We start from the raw sequence: 16,166 nt of genomic DNA, 5'->3' as shown, positions 1-16,166 counted from the left end.
TGTACAAGGAACAGCAGGTATGTGGTATTCCAAAAGCAATGTGGCCCCTTAGTTCAGGATTTGAGCTCTATATGGGCAGATGTGAGTTCAAACGTCAGCAGCACTAGGTAGGACTGCAGTATGTGTGGCAGGCAAAATTCTGGGATGGTAATCCACTATTCCCAGCCCCTGGTTTTTTAAACACAAATCTAGTATTGCTGTTGTCAGTTGACCTTAAGATAGGGAGATAATCCAGGTAGGACTATTGTGCTATGAGTCATTTTTAAGCAATGTTTTCTCTAGCTGGTATCACAAAAGGAAGGTGAATTCAAAGTACCAGGATTCCATGCACCCTTGCCAGCTTGAAGGTAGGGGAGACCAAGTAAACAGAAATACGGGCAGTGGCTGTCTATATGCTAAGAGGTGCCCACAGCTCACAGTCAGCAAGAAAAATCGGAAGAAAACAGGTGACTTCAGTCCTACAACCCTGAATTCTGCCAACAACCTGAATGGAAGCACATTCTTTCCCAGAGCCTTCAGATGAGAGCTGAGCCCAGCCCAGTTGACAGACACCCTGATATCAGCCTTATGAGACTCTAAGCAGAGAATCCACCTGCCTGGATATCTGACCTTTAGAACTGTGAAATGATAAAGAGGTATTGTTTTAAGCTACTAAGTTTGTGAGCACTTGTTATATACCAAGAGCACATAACCAATACAGTATGTAAAGCTCTCAGTACAATGTCATAGTCCAGAATGTCCTGGCCTTCCTCAAGGTTAACTCTCTACCTCCACACATCCTCCCACACCCCTAGACATCAAAGCACAGTCTTTCTCTAGCCCCTTTTCACTTAAAAAGAAAAAGGTACTGTGAGGGAGTGATGAGGCAAAGTTCGCCCCCGGGGGAGGACACCATTTGGAATTCTAGTAGAAAGAAGTACATATTTCCCCTTCTACAAACTTCAAGCCCATGCACATATCAAATGTGGACTCTATTAGTTGGCAGGGGAAATCTGCCATGGATCCTGGGTATTCCTGCGTATTCTTGTTGGGCAGGCTTTTACCTGAGTTCTTTCTCAAAACTGTGTTTGCAGGAGGCAGTCTTAAGGGATGAAGTAATGTCTGCATGTGAAACAACAGACTTGCCATGAAAGAGGTGGAGTCCCCAAACATACAAGTTCTTTGGCTATGGTGCAAACTTGTAACATGCATAGCATCTACCTGGGCCCCTCCCTGTCCACTGTGAGACCTGGGGAGCAGGGGAAACCAATGTAGACATGAAGCTCACGCTATGCTGAGTAACACAGTTCTTTATCTCTGACCCAGGATCCTCATGTCTTTTGGGAGCATCAACAAAAAAGTAATAATCTAACTTATTAGCTTGCAAGGGTAAAATCCCTGACTCTATTACACTTAGATCCTTAAATGAGGAGATTTAATGTCTTTACATTATACACTTCAAAGGAACGAAACACCCTTTAAGAATTTTCTCATGGAGATAGCATTTACATCACAGAGCTATTGTGAAAATAAAACAGGAATGTATAGCACACCTGGAATATAAAACACATCCCAATAACTTTACTTGGACCCCTGCAGTCACCCATCCCTCATATATACATCCAATTAACCAGATGAAGATCAGTGTCTGTGTCCATGACAGCAATCCATTCAGAAGACAAAAGATAAATAGTCTAATATACCAATTTCTGACATTTGCATAGCACTGCAGGACTCATGAAGAGCTGCCACTCATATTATCTCATTTAATCCCTACAATAAAAACCGAGGCTCAAGGAGATAAGTCCTTGCAGAAAGAACAGTAACAGACTCCACAGGTTTGGAAAACAGCCATATGACAGAGGGCCAAGGAAGCCTATGATAGTAGGCTGAGGAAGCACAGCTGAACTGCAGCTATGAGACTGTTCTAGCAGCATGACTGTGGCCTGAAGGCACATTCTTCCTCCAGGTAAGGCAAGGGAGCTCTCACGGTGACTGGGCCTCCTGGGGAATGGCAACGCCACTGGAGAAACAGCTGGAAACACATGCTACAGAGATGTCTTTTATTTGTATATTGATATTTCTTCACAGAAAATTAAGCACGTGGCTATCCTGTCCTGCATTAATCCATTTGGACTTGGTCCCATCGGTGTCCATGGCAGTGTCTGCTTTGTCTGGAGGCACTGGGGCCTTATCTTGTGATGGTTATCACTTGAGGGTCTTGCTAAGGTTGGAGAAACCAATGCCAACACAGGTCATCAGCACTTTATCCCCGCCCTTGAGTTCTTCACCACATGGCTTGGTTTCAATTTTAAACATAATCTGGAAAAAGCTCTTCAAATGCCGCAAAAATTCTATCCTAAAAAGGAAATAAATAAATAAATAAATAAAAAGCAATTCATTAAAAAAAAATTATCCTCTACCATCTAGAATCCAAGGTTTTAATTTGCCAGACCTAGAGAGCTGAAGTTAAGAACTTCTCATCAAATCTGATTAAATAGTACTTCTTTTCAGCCAGCCAGTTTCCAAAGAAGATTGAGATAGTCTGCAGAGACACACACAATACAGCAAGATAAATTAAACCGGGGAGGGGGGAAAGGTTAGAAGTTAGCACATGACACATAAGTCATTTAGTTCAGACCTAGCAGAAAATGGACATAAATATGGTGATGACTTTTTCTTTTTTTTTTTAAAGAGACGAGGTCTCACTATGTTGCCCAAGCTGGCCTCAAACTCCTGGACTCAAGCAATCCTCCACCTCAGCCTCCTGAGTACCTGGGACTACAGGTGTGCCACCATACCTGGCTTAGGCAATGATTTTTGAGTGGCCTATACAAAGACAGAAACACCTATTTCCATGATTCACAGCACCATGACATACAAAACAAGCACAATGACTACTGATGCTGAAATAGACAAGTCTCTATTATTCTCTAATAATACCTTTGCATTTACTTAATATTTATCAAGTGCGTACTGTATGCTAGGCACTGTTGTTGGTGCTTGGAATATTGCACTCAAATGAAAAAAATTAAAAATAAAAATCCTTCCCTCATGAGGATTTCAATCTAGTGGTGTAGATAGAGACAAGATAAATGAATTAATTATTCCTGAAAAGTGCTATGTAATGTAAACAAAGCAAACAACAGAGATGGGGAAGAACTGTGGGTATGACAGTATTTGTACAAATTTGGCAGAAGGCAATATTAAATAAGGTGGCCGGGGAAGTGTGCACAGTAAACATGACAAGGACAATGGCATCATCACAGGGTGATGGCATCACTCCAAGAGTACCTTGGGAAGAGCAATTCTGTGGATGAACCGCAGTGCAGGTACACAGGCTTCTAATGGTCTTGCCTGGCAGACCTAGCATCACCTCAGCTAGCCTGATCATAAGACACACCTGAACAGTTCATTAAATACACAGGTTCCTGAAGGTTCTCGTGAATTTGCAACTGGTACGAAGTGTCCATATCCATATGGAAGAACCCAGAATCATAGGCCACACACAAAGCTGATCCCTTCCTACCCTCCACCAGACCCTGTGCTCCCCAGTTCATAGAGGCCAGAAATCTATTGTTAACAAGAATCCCTGGCAATTCTCATTGGGCAAGGTTAGGGAACACTGGCTTAGTGAAGAATGATGGTTTGCACACCTATAGTGAAGTATTACAAAAACCTCGCACTGTACTGTCTCCCAGTCAAACCAGCCAAACTCCCCACTCTGGCCAGATGGTTCTCAATCTCAACTGCACATGGAATCATCTATGGAGTTTTAAAAACACTGATGCTAAACACATAGATCAATGGAAAAGAGAGTCAAGAAATAAACCACACAGTTATGGTTAATTTCCTCAATGAGGAAAGCATAATCATTTCAACAAAGATGCTGGAACAACTGGATATCCACAGGTGAAAGAATGAAGTTGGGCCCCTTCCTCACATCACACAGAAAACTTAACCCAGAAGAGATCAAAGTCGTAGCTGTAAGAGCTAAAACTATAAAGTTCGCAAAAAAAAAAAAAAATACAGGAGTATTCATTACCTTGGGCTAGGCAATAGTTTCTTAACCATTTCTTAAATACAACACCAAAAGGATGGCAATAAGAGACAAAATAAATTAACTGGACTTCATCAAAATTAAAATACTTTGTGCATCAAACGCACCATCAAGAAAATAAAAAGAACCTACAGGATTGGAGAAAAGATCTGCAAGTCATATTTCTGATAAAAGTCAGGCATCTCGACTATATAAACAACTCTTACAACTCAATAATAAAAAGACAAATAACCTAATTAAATGATGGAAGAGTACAGGCGTGGTACTTCATACCTGTAATCCCAACACTTTGGGAGGCCAAGGCACGCAAATCGCTTGGGGCCTGGAATTCAAGACCAGTCTATTACGACCCCCATCTCTACAAGAAATTGTTTTAAAATTAGCCAGGCATGATGGCAGGAGCCTGTAGTCCTAGCTACTCGAGCTATGACTGCATCACTGCACTCCTGCCTGGGCAACAGAGTGAGACTCACTAAAAAAAAAAAAGAAAAAAAAAAAAAAGATGAGAGAGCTAAATGGACATTTCCTCACAAAGATCCAGTAAGTACATGAAAAGATGCTCAACATCATTGGTTATTAGGGAAATGAAAATCAAAACCACTATGAAATATCACTTCATATCCAATAGGATGGCCATAATAAAAAAGACATACAATAACAAAAGTGTGGGTGAGAAGGCAGAACCACCAGCAGCCTCATACACTGCTGGTAGGAATGTAAAATGGTACAGCCACTGTGGAAAACAATCTGGCAGTTCCTCAAAATGTTAACCAGGGAGTTACCATAGGATACGGTAATTCTACTCTTAGGAATATAGAGAAGAGAAATGAAAACACACCCACACAAAAACTTGCATACAAATGTTCATAATGGCATTACTCACAAGAGTCAAAACGCAGAAGCAACCCAAATGTCTATCAACTGATGAATGCATAAAGTGTGGTATATCCATTCAATGGGAGATTTTTTTTTTTCTGTCATAAAAAAGGAATCAAGTACTGATACATGCTACATCGATGAACCCTGAAAACATTATGCTAAGTGAAAGAATCCAGTCACAAAGGACCATATAGTGTATGATTCTATCTACCGAATATGAAAAAGCCACAACAGGCAAATCTATCAGAGGCAGAAAGGAGATTTGTGGTTGCCTGGGACTGGGGAGAGGGGGAAGAATGGGAGAGACTGCAAGTTGGCACAGGGTTTCTTTCTGGAGGTAGTAAAAATGTTCTAAAATTAGATTGTGGCTGTGGTTACACAAGTCTTTAAACTGTGTACTTAAAATGGGTAAATTGTGTCATATGTGAATTGTATCTCAATAAAGCTTTTTAAAGTAAAGAAATCAATACATATTTGCCATGTTATAAAACAACTGATCCTGGTTCTCACCCCTACTCGGTATATACCAAACTACATATAAAGCCTGAATTGATGAATTTCCCTCCCATTCCCATCCCTCTGTGCTAAGAGCACTGATCTAGTCAAAGGAAGGAAACAGCTATATGGAGAAAAGGGGGCCTGAACAATTCCTGACCCTGTGACTGAAGTGACCAGTGCATCAGGGGCTGAGATGAAACATTAACAACCCCAGAGAGCAGGAGTTCTGGTCAGTGCTGGATGCTCACAGAAAAAAATCTCCCAATTCCTTGCTTTCCTGCCATCTAGGAATGTGCAAGTTTATCTCGACCTTTAAAATAACATCACATTTGTCAACTTTTCTATGAAGCCTTTCCTAGCCCATAAAGCCCACCCCAAACGATCTTTCCCACCCCTCCAGGTTTCCATAGCATTCTCTGCTCATGGTGTCTAATTAAATGCTTATGTATAACTGTCCCCTTCCCCCTCATTAAATTATTTAAGCACCTCAAGGGCAACGCTCTTCTCCATCACTGAACCTGTTATTCAAACAAGGCACTGTATGAGGTTCTCAGTAAAGAGGCACTGGATAGAATTTAGGAGTTGGGGTAATTTTGGGAAACAACTTTCAACATTCTTGGCAATTAAGGGGAGTCAGCGTTCCCTGCTGGCTTTCTTGTCTTACTAACCAATTAAACTTCTGTTGTCATTGTTGCTTTCTATCCATCCCACCATCTCCCCCATCCTGTCCTATGGAAAAAAGAAAACACATCGAACCATAGATAAACAGTCCACATCTGCGGGCAAAGCTTCCAGCTGGCGGCAACCCGGAAAAGGCCAGCCATCTCACCCACTCATCTGCATCTGAAGGAGAAAACAAATTGGTCTCTCCTTTGCTGCTGCCTCAAACTAATACAGGCCTGGGGCATGCTCTGCTCCCAGGATCTCACCCAGCCTACTTCACTCTGAATCACTCAACTGTGCTTGAAAAACCAGACACCCTCCCCAGCTGGCAGAATTTCTACGGGGCCTCAGCTTGCTTCTGATCCCTTGGAGAAGGATGGGAGGAACACAGGCTCAAGTGTGCAGGTTTGTGTATTTGCAAGTTTGGGGTATTTGTAGCCTTTGGAACAGTTAGAAAAAGCAAAGTTAGTTCCACTTTTTACATAATGTTCTGCCAAACCCTCAGCCTGTCCAAGGAAGACTGTGTAAGAGACTGGATTAAGGTACATTTCAGAATCTTTCCCCTACCTCTAGCCCCATTCTCCCTATGTCTCTGGTAGCTGGGATATTGAAGAGCAAAAATGCTCAGAACCTGAAAATTCACCACAGACAATATTAAATCCCAGCAAACAGCCTCCTTAAGAAAATGAAAAGCAAATGAAGTGTAAGCTCGCCCTGTATCTACATGCACTAACAAAGTCTCATCCAGTGCTGATCCACATCCTTCTCCACAGCCCAACAGCTAGCTCTCCACAGCTGCAGCTGCACTGAGGCACCGCCCTTTGGAGTTCACATTTCCCTGCCCCTCTCTTCCACAGCACTATACTGGAGATTCACACTTCCTAGATAGAACCACAGAGCCACACAGCCAGGGCAGAGAGAGACCCACCGCTCACCGAGAGCAGCTCTGCCCCTCAATGAGCAACCACCCACACAGCGCAAATAGTAGCTTTTCAGAAGAACCATTCTGGGCAGCAGGGGCTCTATGCAACTCCTGTGTAAAGGATTTTAACACCTGACATGTGATTATCTGCAGTGAGGCTTTTTCACCCCCGCCAGGACAAAACGATTTTCAGAAAACAAAAAGCAACTGACTTTTCTACGAAAGCCTCTAGTCTATCTGACAATTAGGTTTCAGAGAATTCTGGAGCACAGAGATAACTTTTCCTAGGTATTTTATTTTATTTTTATTTTTTATTTTGTTTTGAGACGGAGTCTTGCTCTGTCGCCCAGGCTGGGTTGCAATGGTGCGATCTCAGCTCACTGCAACCTCCGCCTCCCAGGTTCAAGTGATTCTCCTGCCTCAGCCTCCCAAGTAGCTGGGATTACAGGCATGCGCCACCACGCCCAGCTAATTTTATATTTTTAGTAGAGACGGGGTTTCACCATGTTGACCAGGCTGGTCTTGAACTCCTAACCTCATGATCTGCCCGCCTTGGCTTCCCAAAGTGCTGGGATTACAGGTGTGAGCCACCGCGCCCGGCCTTCCTATGTATTTTCAAAAGGTGAGTTGTTCCCACTGCCACTGCTGGTCAACAGGAAAGGCCATGAGGCTCATGGTCATAGGTCCATTGAATCCCAAGTGACCAGGATTTAACAGGCTGCCAGATCCCACCCTTAAACACAGCCCCTCCCACCAGACCCCTATTTTGACGCATGTGAGAGAATGGGGTGAGGGCAATCATGGGGTAAGCCCTCTCTCTGGCAGCTCCCACAGGCACAAACCACAACAGAGGGTCCTGCGTCCTGCTCCATCAAGCCACCTGGTTTCTATGCCACTGGATATGGGACAGAGCTGGGGGTACCTACATCTCAGGTGTAAAGAGATGCTCTCCAAGTTGAGGGGAAAAATTTGGAGATAAGAAAAGGATCTGCTGGATGGAGTCCCTATAGTCATTACATGGCAGCTTTTAAATATACTGCTGATGCTTGTTCTGCAAAATAGTGGCTTTTCCAAAGACCAGCTGACCTCTCCTCCAAAAATGAAGTTACTACATTGTTACTGGGGCAGCAGGAAACAGAGAATCAGGCTAGCTGCACTGTCAGGAGACGGGGTCCCAGGCCCAGTTCAGACAGGATCTCACCATGAGCAGGTCACTGACCTCTTTTTTATCTGAGAAGGAAGCCTATCACTTGCTTTTACCATACACCAAATATGTTCTGGGGCTTAAACATCAGGTGATGGGGCTTTACAGTATTTAAATGCTTCACAAACCTAAGACACAGTGGTACTGTGCAAGCTCACGGAATGCAGTGAGGCCACTGACCCCAAGGAGTGGCAGGTTTGGCTGGCAGTTCCCAGTTTCCCCACTGGTTTCCTCATGGGTTCTTCAGAGGGCTGTGCTTTAGACTGAGTGGGCCAGGAAGCCCCAGTCAGTTTGTGTTTAACAAGGACAGTGTCTTCTAGCTCCTTAGCACTTCCACAGTCATGGAAAAAGGTCATTAATTAAAGTCAGAAAAAAAAAAAAGTCATGGTTTATTTTAGATTTCCAACTAAAGATAGAAAGAGATCATTCTACAGCAGAATTTGAAACAAGGACTTTGCTGAAAAGATGTAGCATGGCATCCTGCCTCAGGCAAGGTGCTTTGAGTCCAGTGATATGGATGGAATCCCAGCTCTTACATAAAAGCACAGTGGGTAAGGGAAGCAGTGACTGGAGGAGACTGTCCAGGTCTGAACCCCACTTACTGTCTGTGTGATGTAACTTGGGCATGTAACTTGACCTCTCTGTGTCTCTCTGTGTCTCAATCCCACCACCTGTAAGATGGTGCACATGATAGTACTTGCCTTTTTTGCCCTTATAAAGTTATGATGAAAACCAAATAAGCTAATATGTGTGAGCACTTAAAACAACATCTTGCACACAGTAAACATGGTGTTTTTTAAATAAACATCTACCTTAGAGAATTCTTAGGATCAATAAGATGTGTGTAGTTTGCTCAGTAATGTGACTAGGGAAAGTCAGTCATAAAAATAATAACTAGAAATTAAAAATTTTTAATCCATAATTTAAAATTAATGGATATAGATTTATAGGTAGCTGGGCAGACCACTTACAGATGACTTAAACCCTAAAATCACCCAAAGCAAGTTTACCAGGCCTCCTGGGGTTCAAAGTGACCTGACTGGGCTACTGTGGTCACACTGCCTATGGGGTAGTCCTGCTCCTTAAGGAGCAGTTTAAAAAATAAAAAAAAAAGTGACCTGACCAAGGGACTGGACTGCAGCAGGGTGAGGGGGTGTCCAGGCAGAAACCACAGCACCCAGCGCTGACAGCTCCTCAGGCACATTGCCAGGAGCATAAGCATCTGACTTCATCTAGGCTTCATTCCATTTCCACAAGTCCAGGACTTCAGGACCATGCACCTTATCTACAAATGACACCAAGGCTCCAAGATGCTAAACACCATTTCCATGGTCTCCTGGTGGCAAGTGGCAGAGCCTTAAGTCCAAATAGGCTGGACTCCAAGGCCTGTGCACTGGCAGAATGCAGAAGCTCTGTAACTGCAGTCTCATTCCACAAACAATTTCTGAAAGTGCTAATTAAGATGCATCTTAATTTTTGCTATTTTTCTTGCTGTTAATCCAAAAGTATAAATCCTCCCTCCCTAAACTGTAAAATTAAGCTTGTTGAATGGAGGGTGCAACTACTGTCACTAACTGTAAGCCACCTAAAACTCAAATTTAACAGAAATAGAATCTTCATATACCAGTGATTATCCAATAATATTTTATTCTACTGAAAAAAATGTCTCTTGGGCCTTTCTAAAAGAGTTTCACATTGGCTGGACGCAGTGGCTCACGCCTGTAATCCCAGCACTTTGAGAGGCCGAGGCGGGTGTGTTACGAGGTCAGGAGATCGAGACCATCCTGGCTAACACGGTGAAACTCCATCTCTACTAAAAATACAAAAAATTAGTCGGGCGTGATGGCGGGCACCTGTAGTCCCAGCTACTCAGGAGGCTGAGGCAGGAGAATGGTGTGAACCCAGGAGCCAGAGCTTGCAGTGAGCGGAGACGCCACTGCACTCCAGCCTGGGCAACAGAGCAAAGCTCTGCCTCAAAAAAAAAAAAAAGTTTCACACATACAGACTTACTTTCTCAAGTAGCACAGAAAACCACCAACAGCAATCCCAATGCTCTTTAAATAGACATTTAAAAATCTATTTTATACAAATGAAAACAGGTCCAAACTGCTTGAAGAAATGCTTTTTTTTTTTTTTTTTTAAACCAAGGAAGGTCTTGCTTCTGGTTTTCTTTAGAAATCTGAGGTTTCACAAAACAGGTTTCTATGACTTTAACTGCACATAAAAATAAATGTGTTAGTTTGGTCTCCAAAGCTCTTGAATCCATCTAGAATAAACTGTTCCCCCACTATGATGGTCCTCACCATGGATTTCATCCCTTTTTTATCCTCAACTATACTCACAAATACAATGTTAACTTTGCCTGCTGTGTCCTGCCTTTGCCCTTCATCTCTTTGTGCTGCTGGAGCTGTCCACAGTGATTAGGGGCAGAAAGAGTACTAAACAGATCCAGCTTTCTTGAAAATAGACTCCCTTACCCGTCCTTATGCTAGTTTATCAAAAAGAAAGGAGGCTTCCCTTTCCCACCCCGGCAGACCCCTCTGCACAAAGCTCTGGGAGGCAGCAGAATGTCCAGCCTCAAGATACATCATCTTACAATTTGTGCTACTCCTTTAAAGCTCCATTCAGAGCAGGACACTTTGTCTTCCCAGGAGAGAAAGTCATTTTAGGCAAGTTTTCTGAAGAAAAGACACTACAATTAATGTTTGGTGAGAACATGTGTTGAAGAGGACACAGGAACTTTAAAAAATGTCCAGTCACATCTTGAGCATCTCTGCAAAGCTTGAAAAGATTATACAGGTCCTGGGGTCAAATTGAAAAATCTCCAAAAGCAAAAGAAAAAAGTGTCAAGAAAAAAAAAAAAAAAATATATATATATATATATATATATATATTCCATTTTCACAGAATGTTCTGCCAAACCCCATGCTCCAGGACCACACACACTCAAGACAACACCCCACACCCCATACCGTGTGTGCAAGCAGGACTTCTCCAGGCCTGAAGCAAGGGCTGGGAAACGGCAGCTATGAGCCCAGCTACAAAGCTGGCAGGGCCATGGTGGTCACACAGTTGGCAGCCGCCTCCAGTGAGCTCTCTATAGGAAGCGAGTCTCTGTACCTAGGGTGTCGTTCTCCCAGCCCTCATCTCCTCTCCAAGTACTTAACTACCAAGTCTATTTTAGCAATGTTTACTACTGATGTTACCATGCCATTTAGGATTACTCAATCTTAGGTATCCTGTCCTGCAAAATACTTTTACACAAGCTATCAGGAGATAATGTGGTCCTCACGAGTTTCCTGTTTACCAGTCTTCCCTCTCTGCTAACACAATGTATTCTCTTCCATTTTTCTGTTCCAAAAAACCCTCCTACCACCAATTCCAAAAAAAAAAAAAAAGCCTCCAAAAGAATTTATTTCAAGCTCCTGGTTTTCATGCCCCCAAAGCCACAGCCCAAGGCTGCATAGCTCCACCACAGTCCCCAACCCTTTCTCAATGTGATGGCACCACCATTCTTCAGTTATCACAGTACTGTACCTTTCAGATATACAGCATCGGTACCATGATAACCGAAAAAGGACAGTTCAGTCTCATATCTACCTGAATATTCCCCGCCACCCAGCTCACCACCCTCAGATGGCCCATATGATGATCTCTAAGTATGCAAGCACGTGAAAACACACACACACACAAAATGTCAGTACTCAAATAGGCTGTTTTTCGCAACCTCATTTACTATCAACAGGAAATGCTTCTTTCACGGTGTCATTTATAATTCAAGTCTTCTGACACCCTATTCTTTTTGAAGAGTGCTTGCTTTCATACCACAGCAGTCAACTTCTGCTAACATTCAATGGTCCAAATTCACTTCTACAATTCCCTACTAGTCCAGGAGCATTAATACAAACTCTGTCTTTTGTCATCTTTTCCAGTGAGCTCATACCCCATCATCTTAGACAAAAAGCCTGTTTTCCCACAGTAAGTTAGACAGCTAAGGAAAAGAATGATTTAAAAAAAAAAAACTAGTAATAAAATCCAAGCTACACCAAATCAGGAGTTTCCTCTAACCTGGAAACAAAACCTAAAGCACGAACAAAGTAACTGTCCAATAGAGATCATGCAACTTTAGTTACATGGGACTGAGGAAGGAAAGAAGGCAAAAATCCTTGTATGTAAAAATAAACACCAGGTTAAGAGTGACAACTGCTGGCTGATTTGAGGATAAATACAAGCAGGTGTTCATAGTGCAGGCTCTGTGCAGCACAACACCTTTGTCATTTTGGGCAATGAGAAAATTAAACTGGACAGAATAACGAGGTTGAAAAAGAATAACTTACGTGTAGGGAGACAGAGGGCCTAGCAGGACTTTGGAAACATCCTGCTGTCCAAGGGTCATGAGTAGTAGTGCCAGGCTTTGGTTGGTTGAATCTACACATCCACCCTGTAAACACAAATTAATAATTGTACAAACCAGAAAATGGAAAGCCAACAAAAGAGAGGAGAAAAAAAAAATACAGAAACATACACTCATAATATCAAAATCCAAAGTTCAAGCAATAATAAAACAGAATACAGGTCTTATAAGAGTAATCCTTACATCAACTGACTGTAGAGGGTTAAACTAACAATTAGAGCAACTGTAATAGTTGAGACTATCAGAATGAGACTATCAGATTCAAATCTTCTTAAGTGAATCTAGTAAAAAAAAAAGAAAGAAACTTTCCCTTTGTAATTAAAGCAGCAGCAGGAGGACATCATCTTTATTGAGTATATGCAAAAAAAAAAAAAAAGTTTAATCAGTTCTACAAGATGTAGAGTTAATTCCAAGGGTTAAGTGGATGACGCTCATATTTATTTAATCTGTCACAGAACAACACAGTCTATCTGACATGAAATGGCCTTTTCATGGCCTTCATTTTACACTTATTCAAATACATTCAGGAAACTGCTTGCCATGCTCTATTAACTTCTCTCCTTTATCTCCTCCTGAGTTCCTTAAAACTGAAGAATCATTAAGGTCAGATCCCTTCATTCTTATTACTTACGTATAAAATTATGCCTTCCACCCCTTTTTCCTTCCCTTTCTCCCAAATTAACAGGCAGAACAGACTTCTCTTCAAACACTTTCTCCTGAGTTACAACTGCTTAGGTTGCCTTTCTAATTTTGTTTTTTTCTCAGTCATTTTAGCTGTTTTGCTTCCAGTAGATGCATACGTAAGTATACAAACGTGTTCTGATCATTCTTTCAGGAATAACTTTATTTAAAACACATTGTACATAGTGAAAGAAGGATGACCTTGAATTTCTACATATTTTGCACAGGTCACAATTAGAAATCCAGTCTCTGACCAAGGCACGTTACTATCCAAGGCTAGACTGAACAGGATAGGTGGCCAGCAGTGCTGTTCATGTGGGTACAACTGCCCCGCCTCCTTTTTAAGGCATGTAGGGTAGGAAATAAATCCATTTTCAGGTGCATCTCTGGCTGTCAGAAATCATTTAGTAGCCCTAATAATGGTGAAGGAAATAAGGACTGATCTTAACTGCTAGCCTTTATGAAAATCTATTGCACGTCCCTAAACTACCTAATAAAGAACAGGGAACAACATTTATATCACATAGCAAATTCCAGGACAAGGACAGTTCATTTTCCTTTTCTACCCAAAAAGAAAAACCTGACCCATGGAAAATACAACAACCAACGAAACTGTTTTACAGATCTTGCTCCCTTTCGTAAGACAGCCTAAAATTAAAGTGTTCTCTTCAGTCTCTGCTTCCTATCACTGTTGTTATTTCACCATTCACTGGACCAATATTTTAATGCAAGAGATATGCTAAGGTCCCTGTACAGGACATCATGGAGGAAGTGGTAGGAGCTATCACCCTACCTATGCCAGGGTGGGTAGGGAGGTATCACCTGCCAGATACAAGAGGGGGGGCTTTAGGAGTCAGGACTACTTGAGACAGCCCTGGAGGGATGAGCAGGGTTTGGGGAGGAAGAACAGAATGATGGGGAAAAACAAAATGCCAGGGCCAGCAAGGAACGGCCAGGCGACCAGCCTGGAAGGCACCACTTCTGCCTGCGGAGAAGCACATACAGCATAGAAAAGGTGGGTAGCCCAACTAAGGCAGTGCTTTCTGAAATGGGTCGAGAATTCTGACTTTGTTCCAGGAAAGTGAGAAGCCAGTGAAGGTCTCTGTGCACACGAGCAAAGAGATCAGATCAGGATTTTAGGGGAAGATTTAGACTGAAAAGGATGTTAGGATTTGGAAAGAACTTCTCCGCTGGAAGTGCAGAGAGCCAGTAGCCATAATCCAGTTGTGGGGTGGAGCAGGGAGGCAGGCAGTGATTAGAGCAGAGGAACAAAAAGGCAGTTCCAGAAAGCCTGGGACAGAATCAAGAAGGCTTGGTAACCGATGAGGCATAAATGGAATAGGAGGGATTAGATCAGAGGCTTAAAACTTGATAAACAGCGCCTTCAAAAGGTATGGATTTTTTACCACTCATTCAATCCATGTCACATCACAACTCTACAGAAAATTAATCAGAAAAACACGAAGTATTTCCATCCTTTTAATAATTAAAGATCACAGACACACAAAGGAAGTTTTCTGAATAACTAAAAGAAAATGAAACTTGGTCCAGGCACAATGGAAGACTGAAAGTAGATCTCAACTAAAGAAAAAAAAAACTGCCAGGCACAGTGGCTCACGTCTGTAATCCCAGCACTTTGGGAGGCCGAGGCGGGTGGAACACCTGAGGTCAGGAGTTTAAGACCAGCCTGACCAACATGGAGAAACCCTGTCTCTACTAAATATACAAAATTAGCCAGGCATGCTGGCGTATGCCTCCAGCTACGTGGGAGGCTAAGGCAGGAGGATCACTTGAACCTGGGAGGCAGAGGCTGCAGTGAGCCAAGATTGCGTCACTGCACTAGCCTGGGAAACAGAGTGAGACTCTGTCTCAAAAAAAAAAAAAAAGAAAAAAGCAAAGAAGAAGAAAAAGAAAAATATTAAAGAACCTAATTTAAACTGTATGGTTTTCCTCTTGTCGACTAGTAGGCTGTGCTTTCACCCTGAGGCTTATAACCTATTTATAAGGATATAAACCTCACACTCTAGCTATGCCCATGGCTCCCACTGGACTATTGTATAACGTGATGCTTCTAATTCTCCTAAGGTCTATTAGAAAGAGATGGAAGTGTCCCCACAGTTAGAGAGAGGGCCACTACAGGACCAGCCACCGCCAGACACTACAGGACCAGGAAAAGAAATCCTGTACAACAAGGGACCCACGGAGACACATCACACGCACTGTTTCCCGCCCCCCGCTACAAATAAGTAGATCACAAACTTAAGTAACTGGCAGGGCAACCTCTTGATCATCTACCCCAAACTTTTAGTTACTATCCATCTTTCACAAAATTATTAAATTTTAGTATAAAAATATTAAACTGATTTAGCACGAAAAAATCTGAGGCCAGATCGTGACTGCGCAAGACTGGTCAAATAATACCTCCTCCTTCAGGAAGATTTCATCTCCTTCTTCCACTATTTCCCAGGTGAATGCCGAGTAGAGGGGCTGGAGCTACTCTCCTGAAAATAAAACCATAGGCCCACTGTCTTCCATTTTTAATTAGATGGTCATTAAATAGAGCCATTTAGGACCTGGACATTTTAATTAATTCTGAAACAGCTCATTCTCACATGTTCCATCTTGGACCAACGAGACGTTTTCAAGAACACTGACTTGGATCAAGGGAGTAGACTATAAATATAAGCTGTTTTCCACCGTGAGGCCGGTCTGAGGATCAATACCTACGGATATTCAGGCTTTACTCTACCACCCTGATTAATAAACTGAACCAGTGGCAAAAGGAAGAATTAAAAGAAAAACTAAATTGCCACTTTACCTGTTTTACTGATTTTATTTCACTTGGCTCAGATGTGATTTTTGCTAC

At 42.4% G+C, this 16,166-nt stretch overlaps 1 protein-coding gene across 3 annotated transcripts in view; it reads right to left on the bottom strand.

Moving 5' to 3' along the window:
* Positions 1–1,397: 1,397 nt before the first annotated feature.
* LOC105491839 (RNA terminal phosphate cyclase like 1) overlaps positions 1,398–16,166 on the bottom strand; it is a 65,577-nt gene continuing 50,808 nt past the window's right edge. For 2 of the 3 annotated variants that reach the window (XM_011758554.2, XM_011758557.3), the window contains 2 exons: positions 12,543–12,646; positions 1,398–2,338 (listed from right to left, as the gene is read on the bottom strand). In XM_011758554.2, the coding sequence (XP_011756856.1) occupies positions 2,188–2,338; positions 12,543–12,646 (255 nt within the window). In that variant the 3' untranslated portion in view covers positions 1,398–2,187. Of the gene's footprint in view, positions 2,339–2,434; positions 2,525–12,542; positions 12,647–16,166 lie in introns of all 3 variants that reach the window. The other variant, XM_011758555.2, reaches the window with a different exon arrangement.

Source organism: Macaca nemestrina, chromosome 14 (genome assembly GCF_043159975.1).
Source record: "Macaca nemestrina isolate mMacNem1 chromosome 14, mMacNem.hap1, whole genome shotgun sequence".
NCBI lineage: Eukaryota > Metazoa > Chordata > Mammalia > Primates > Cercopithecidae > Macaca > Macaca nemestrina.
Note: the sequence above shows the minus strand (reverse complement) of the source record. Positions and strands in the feature narration are given on the sequence as shown.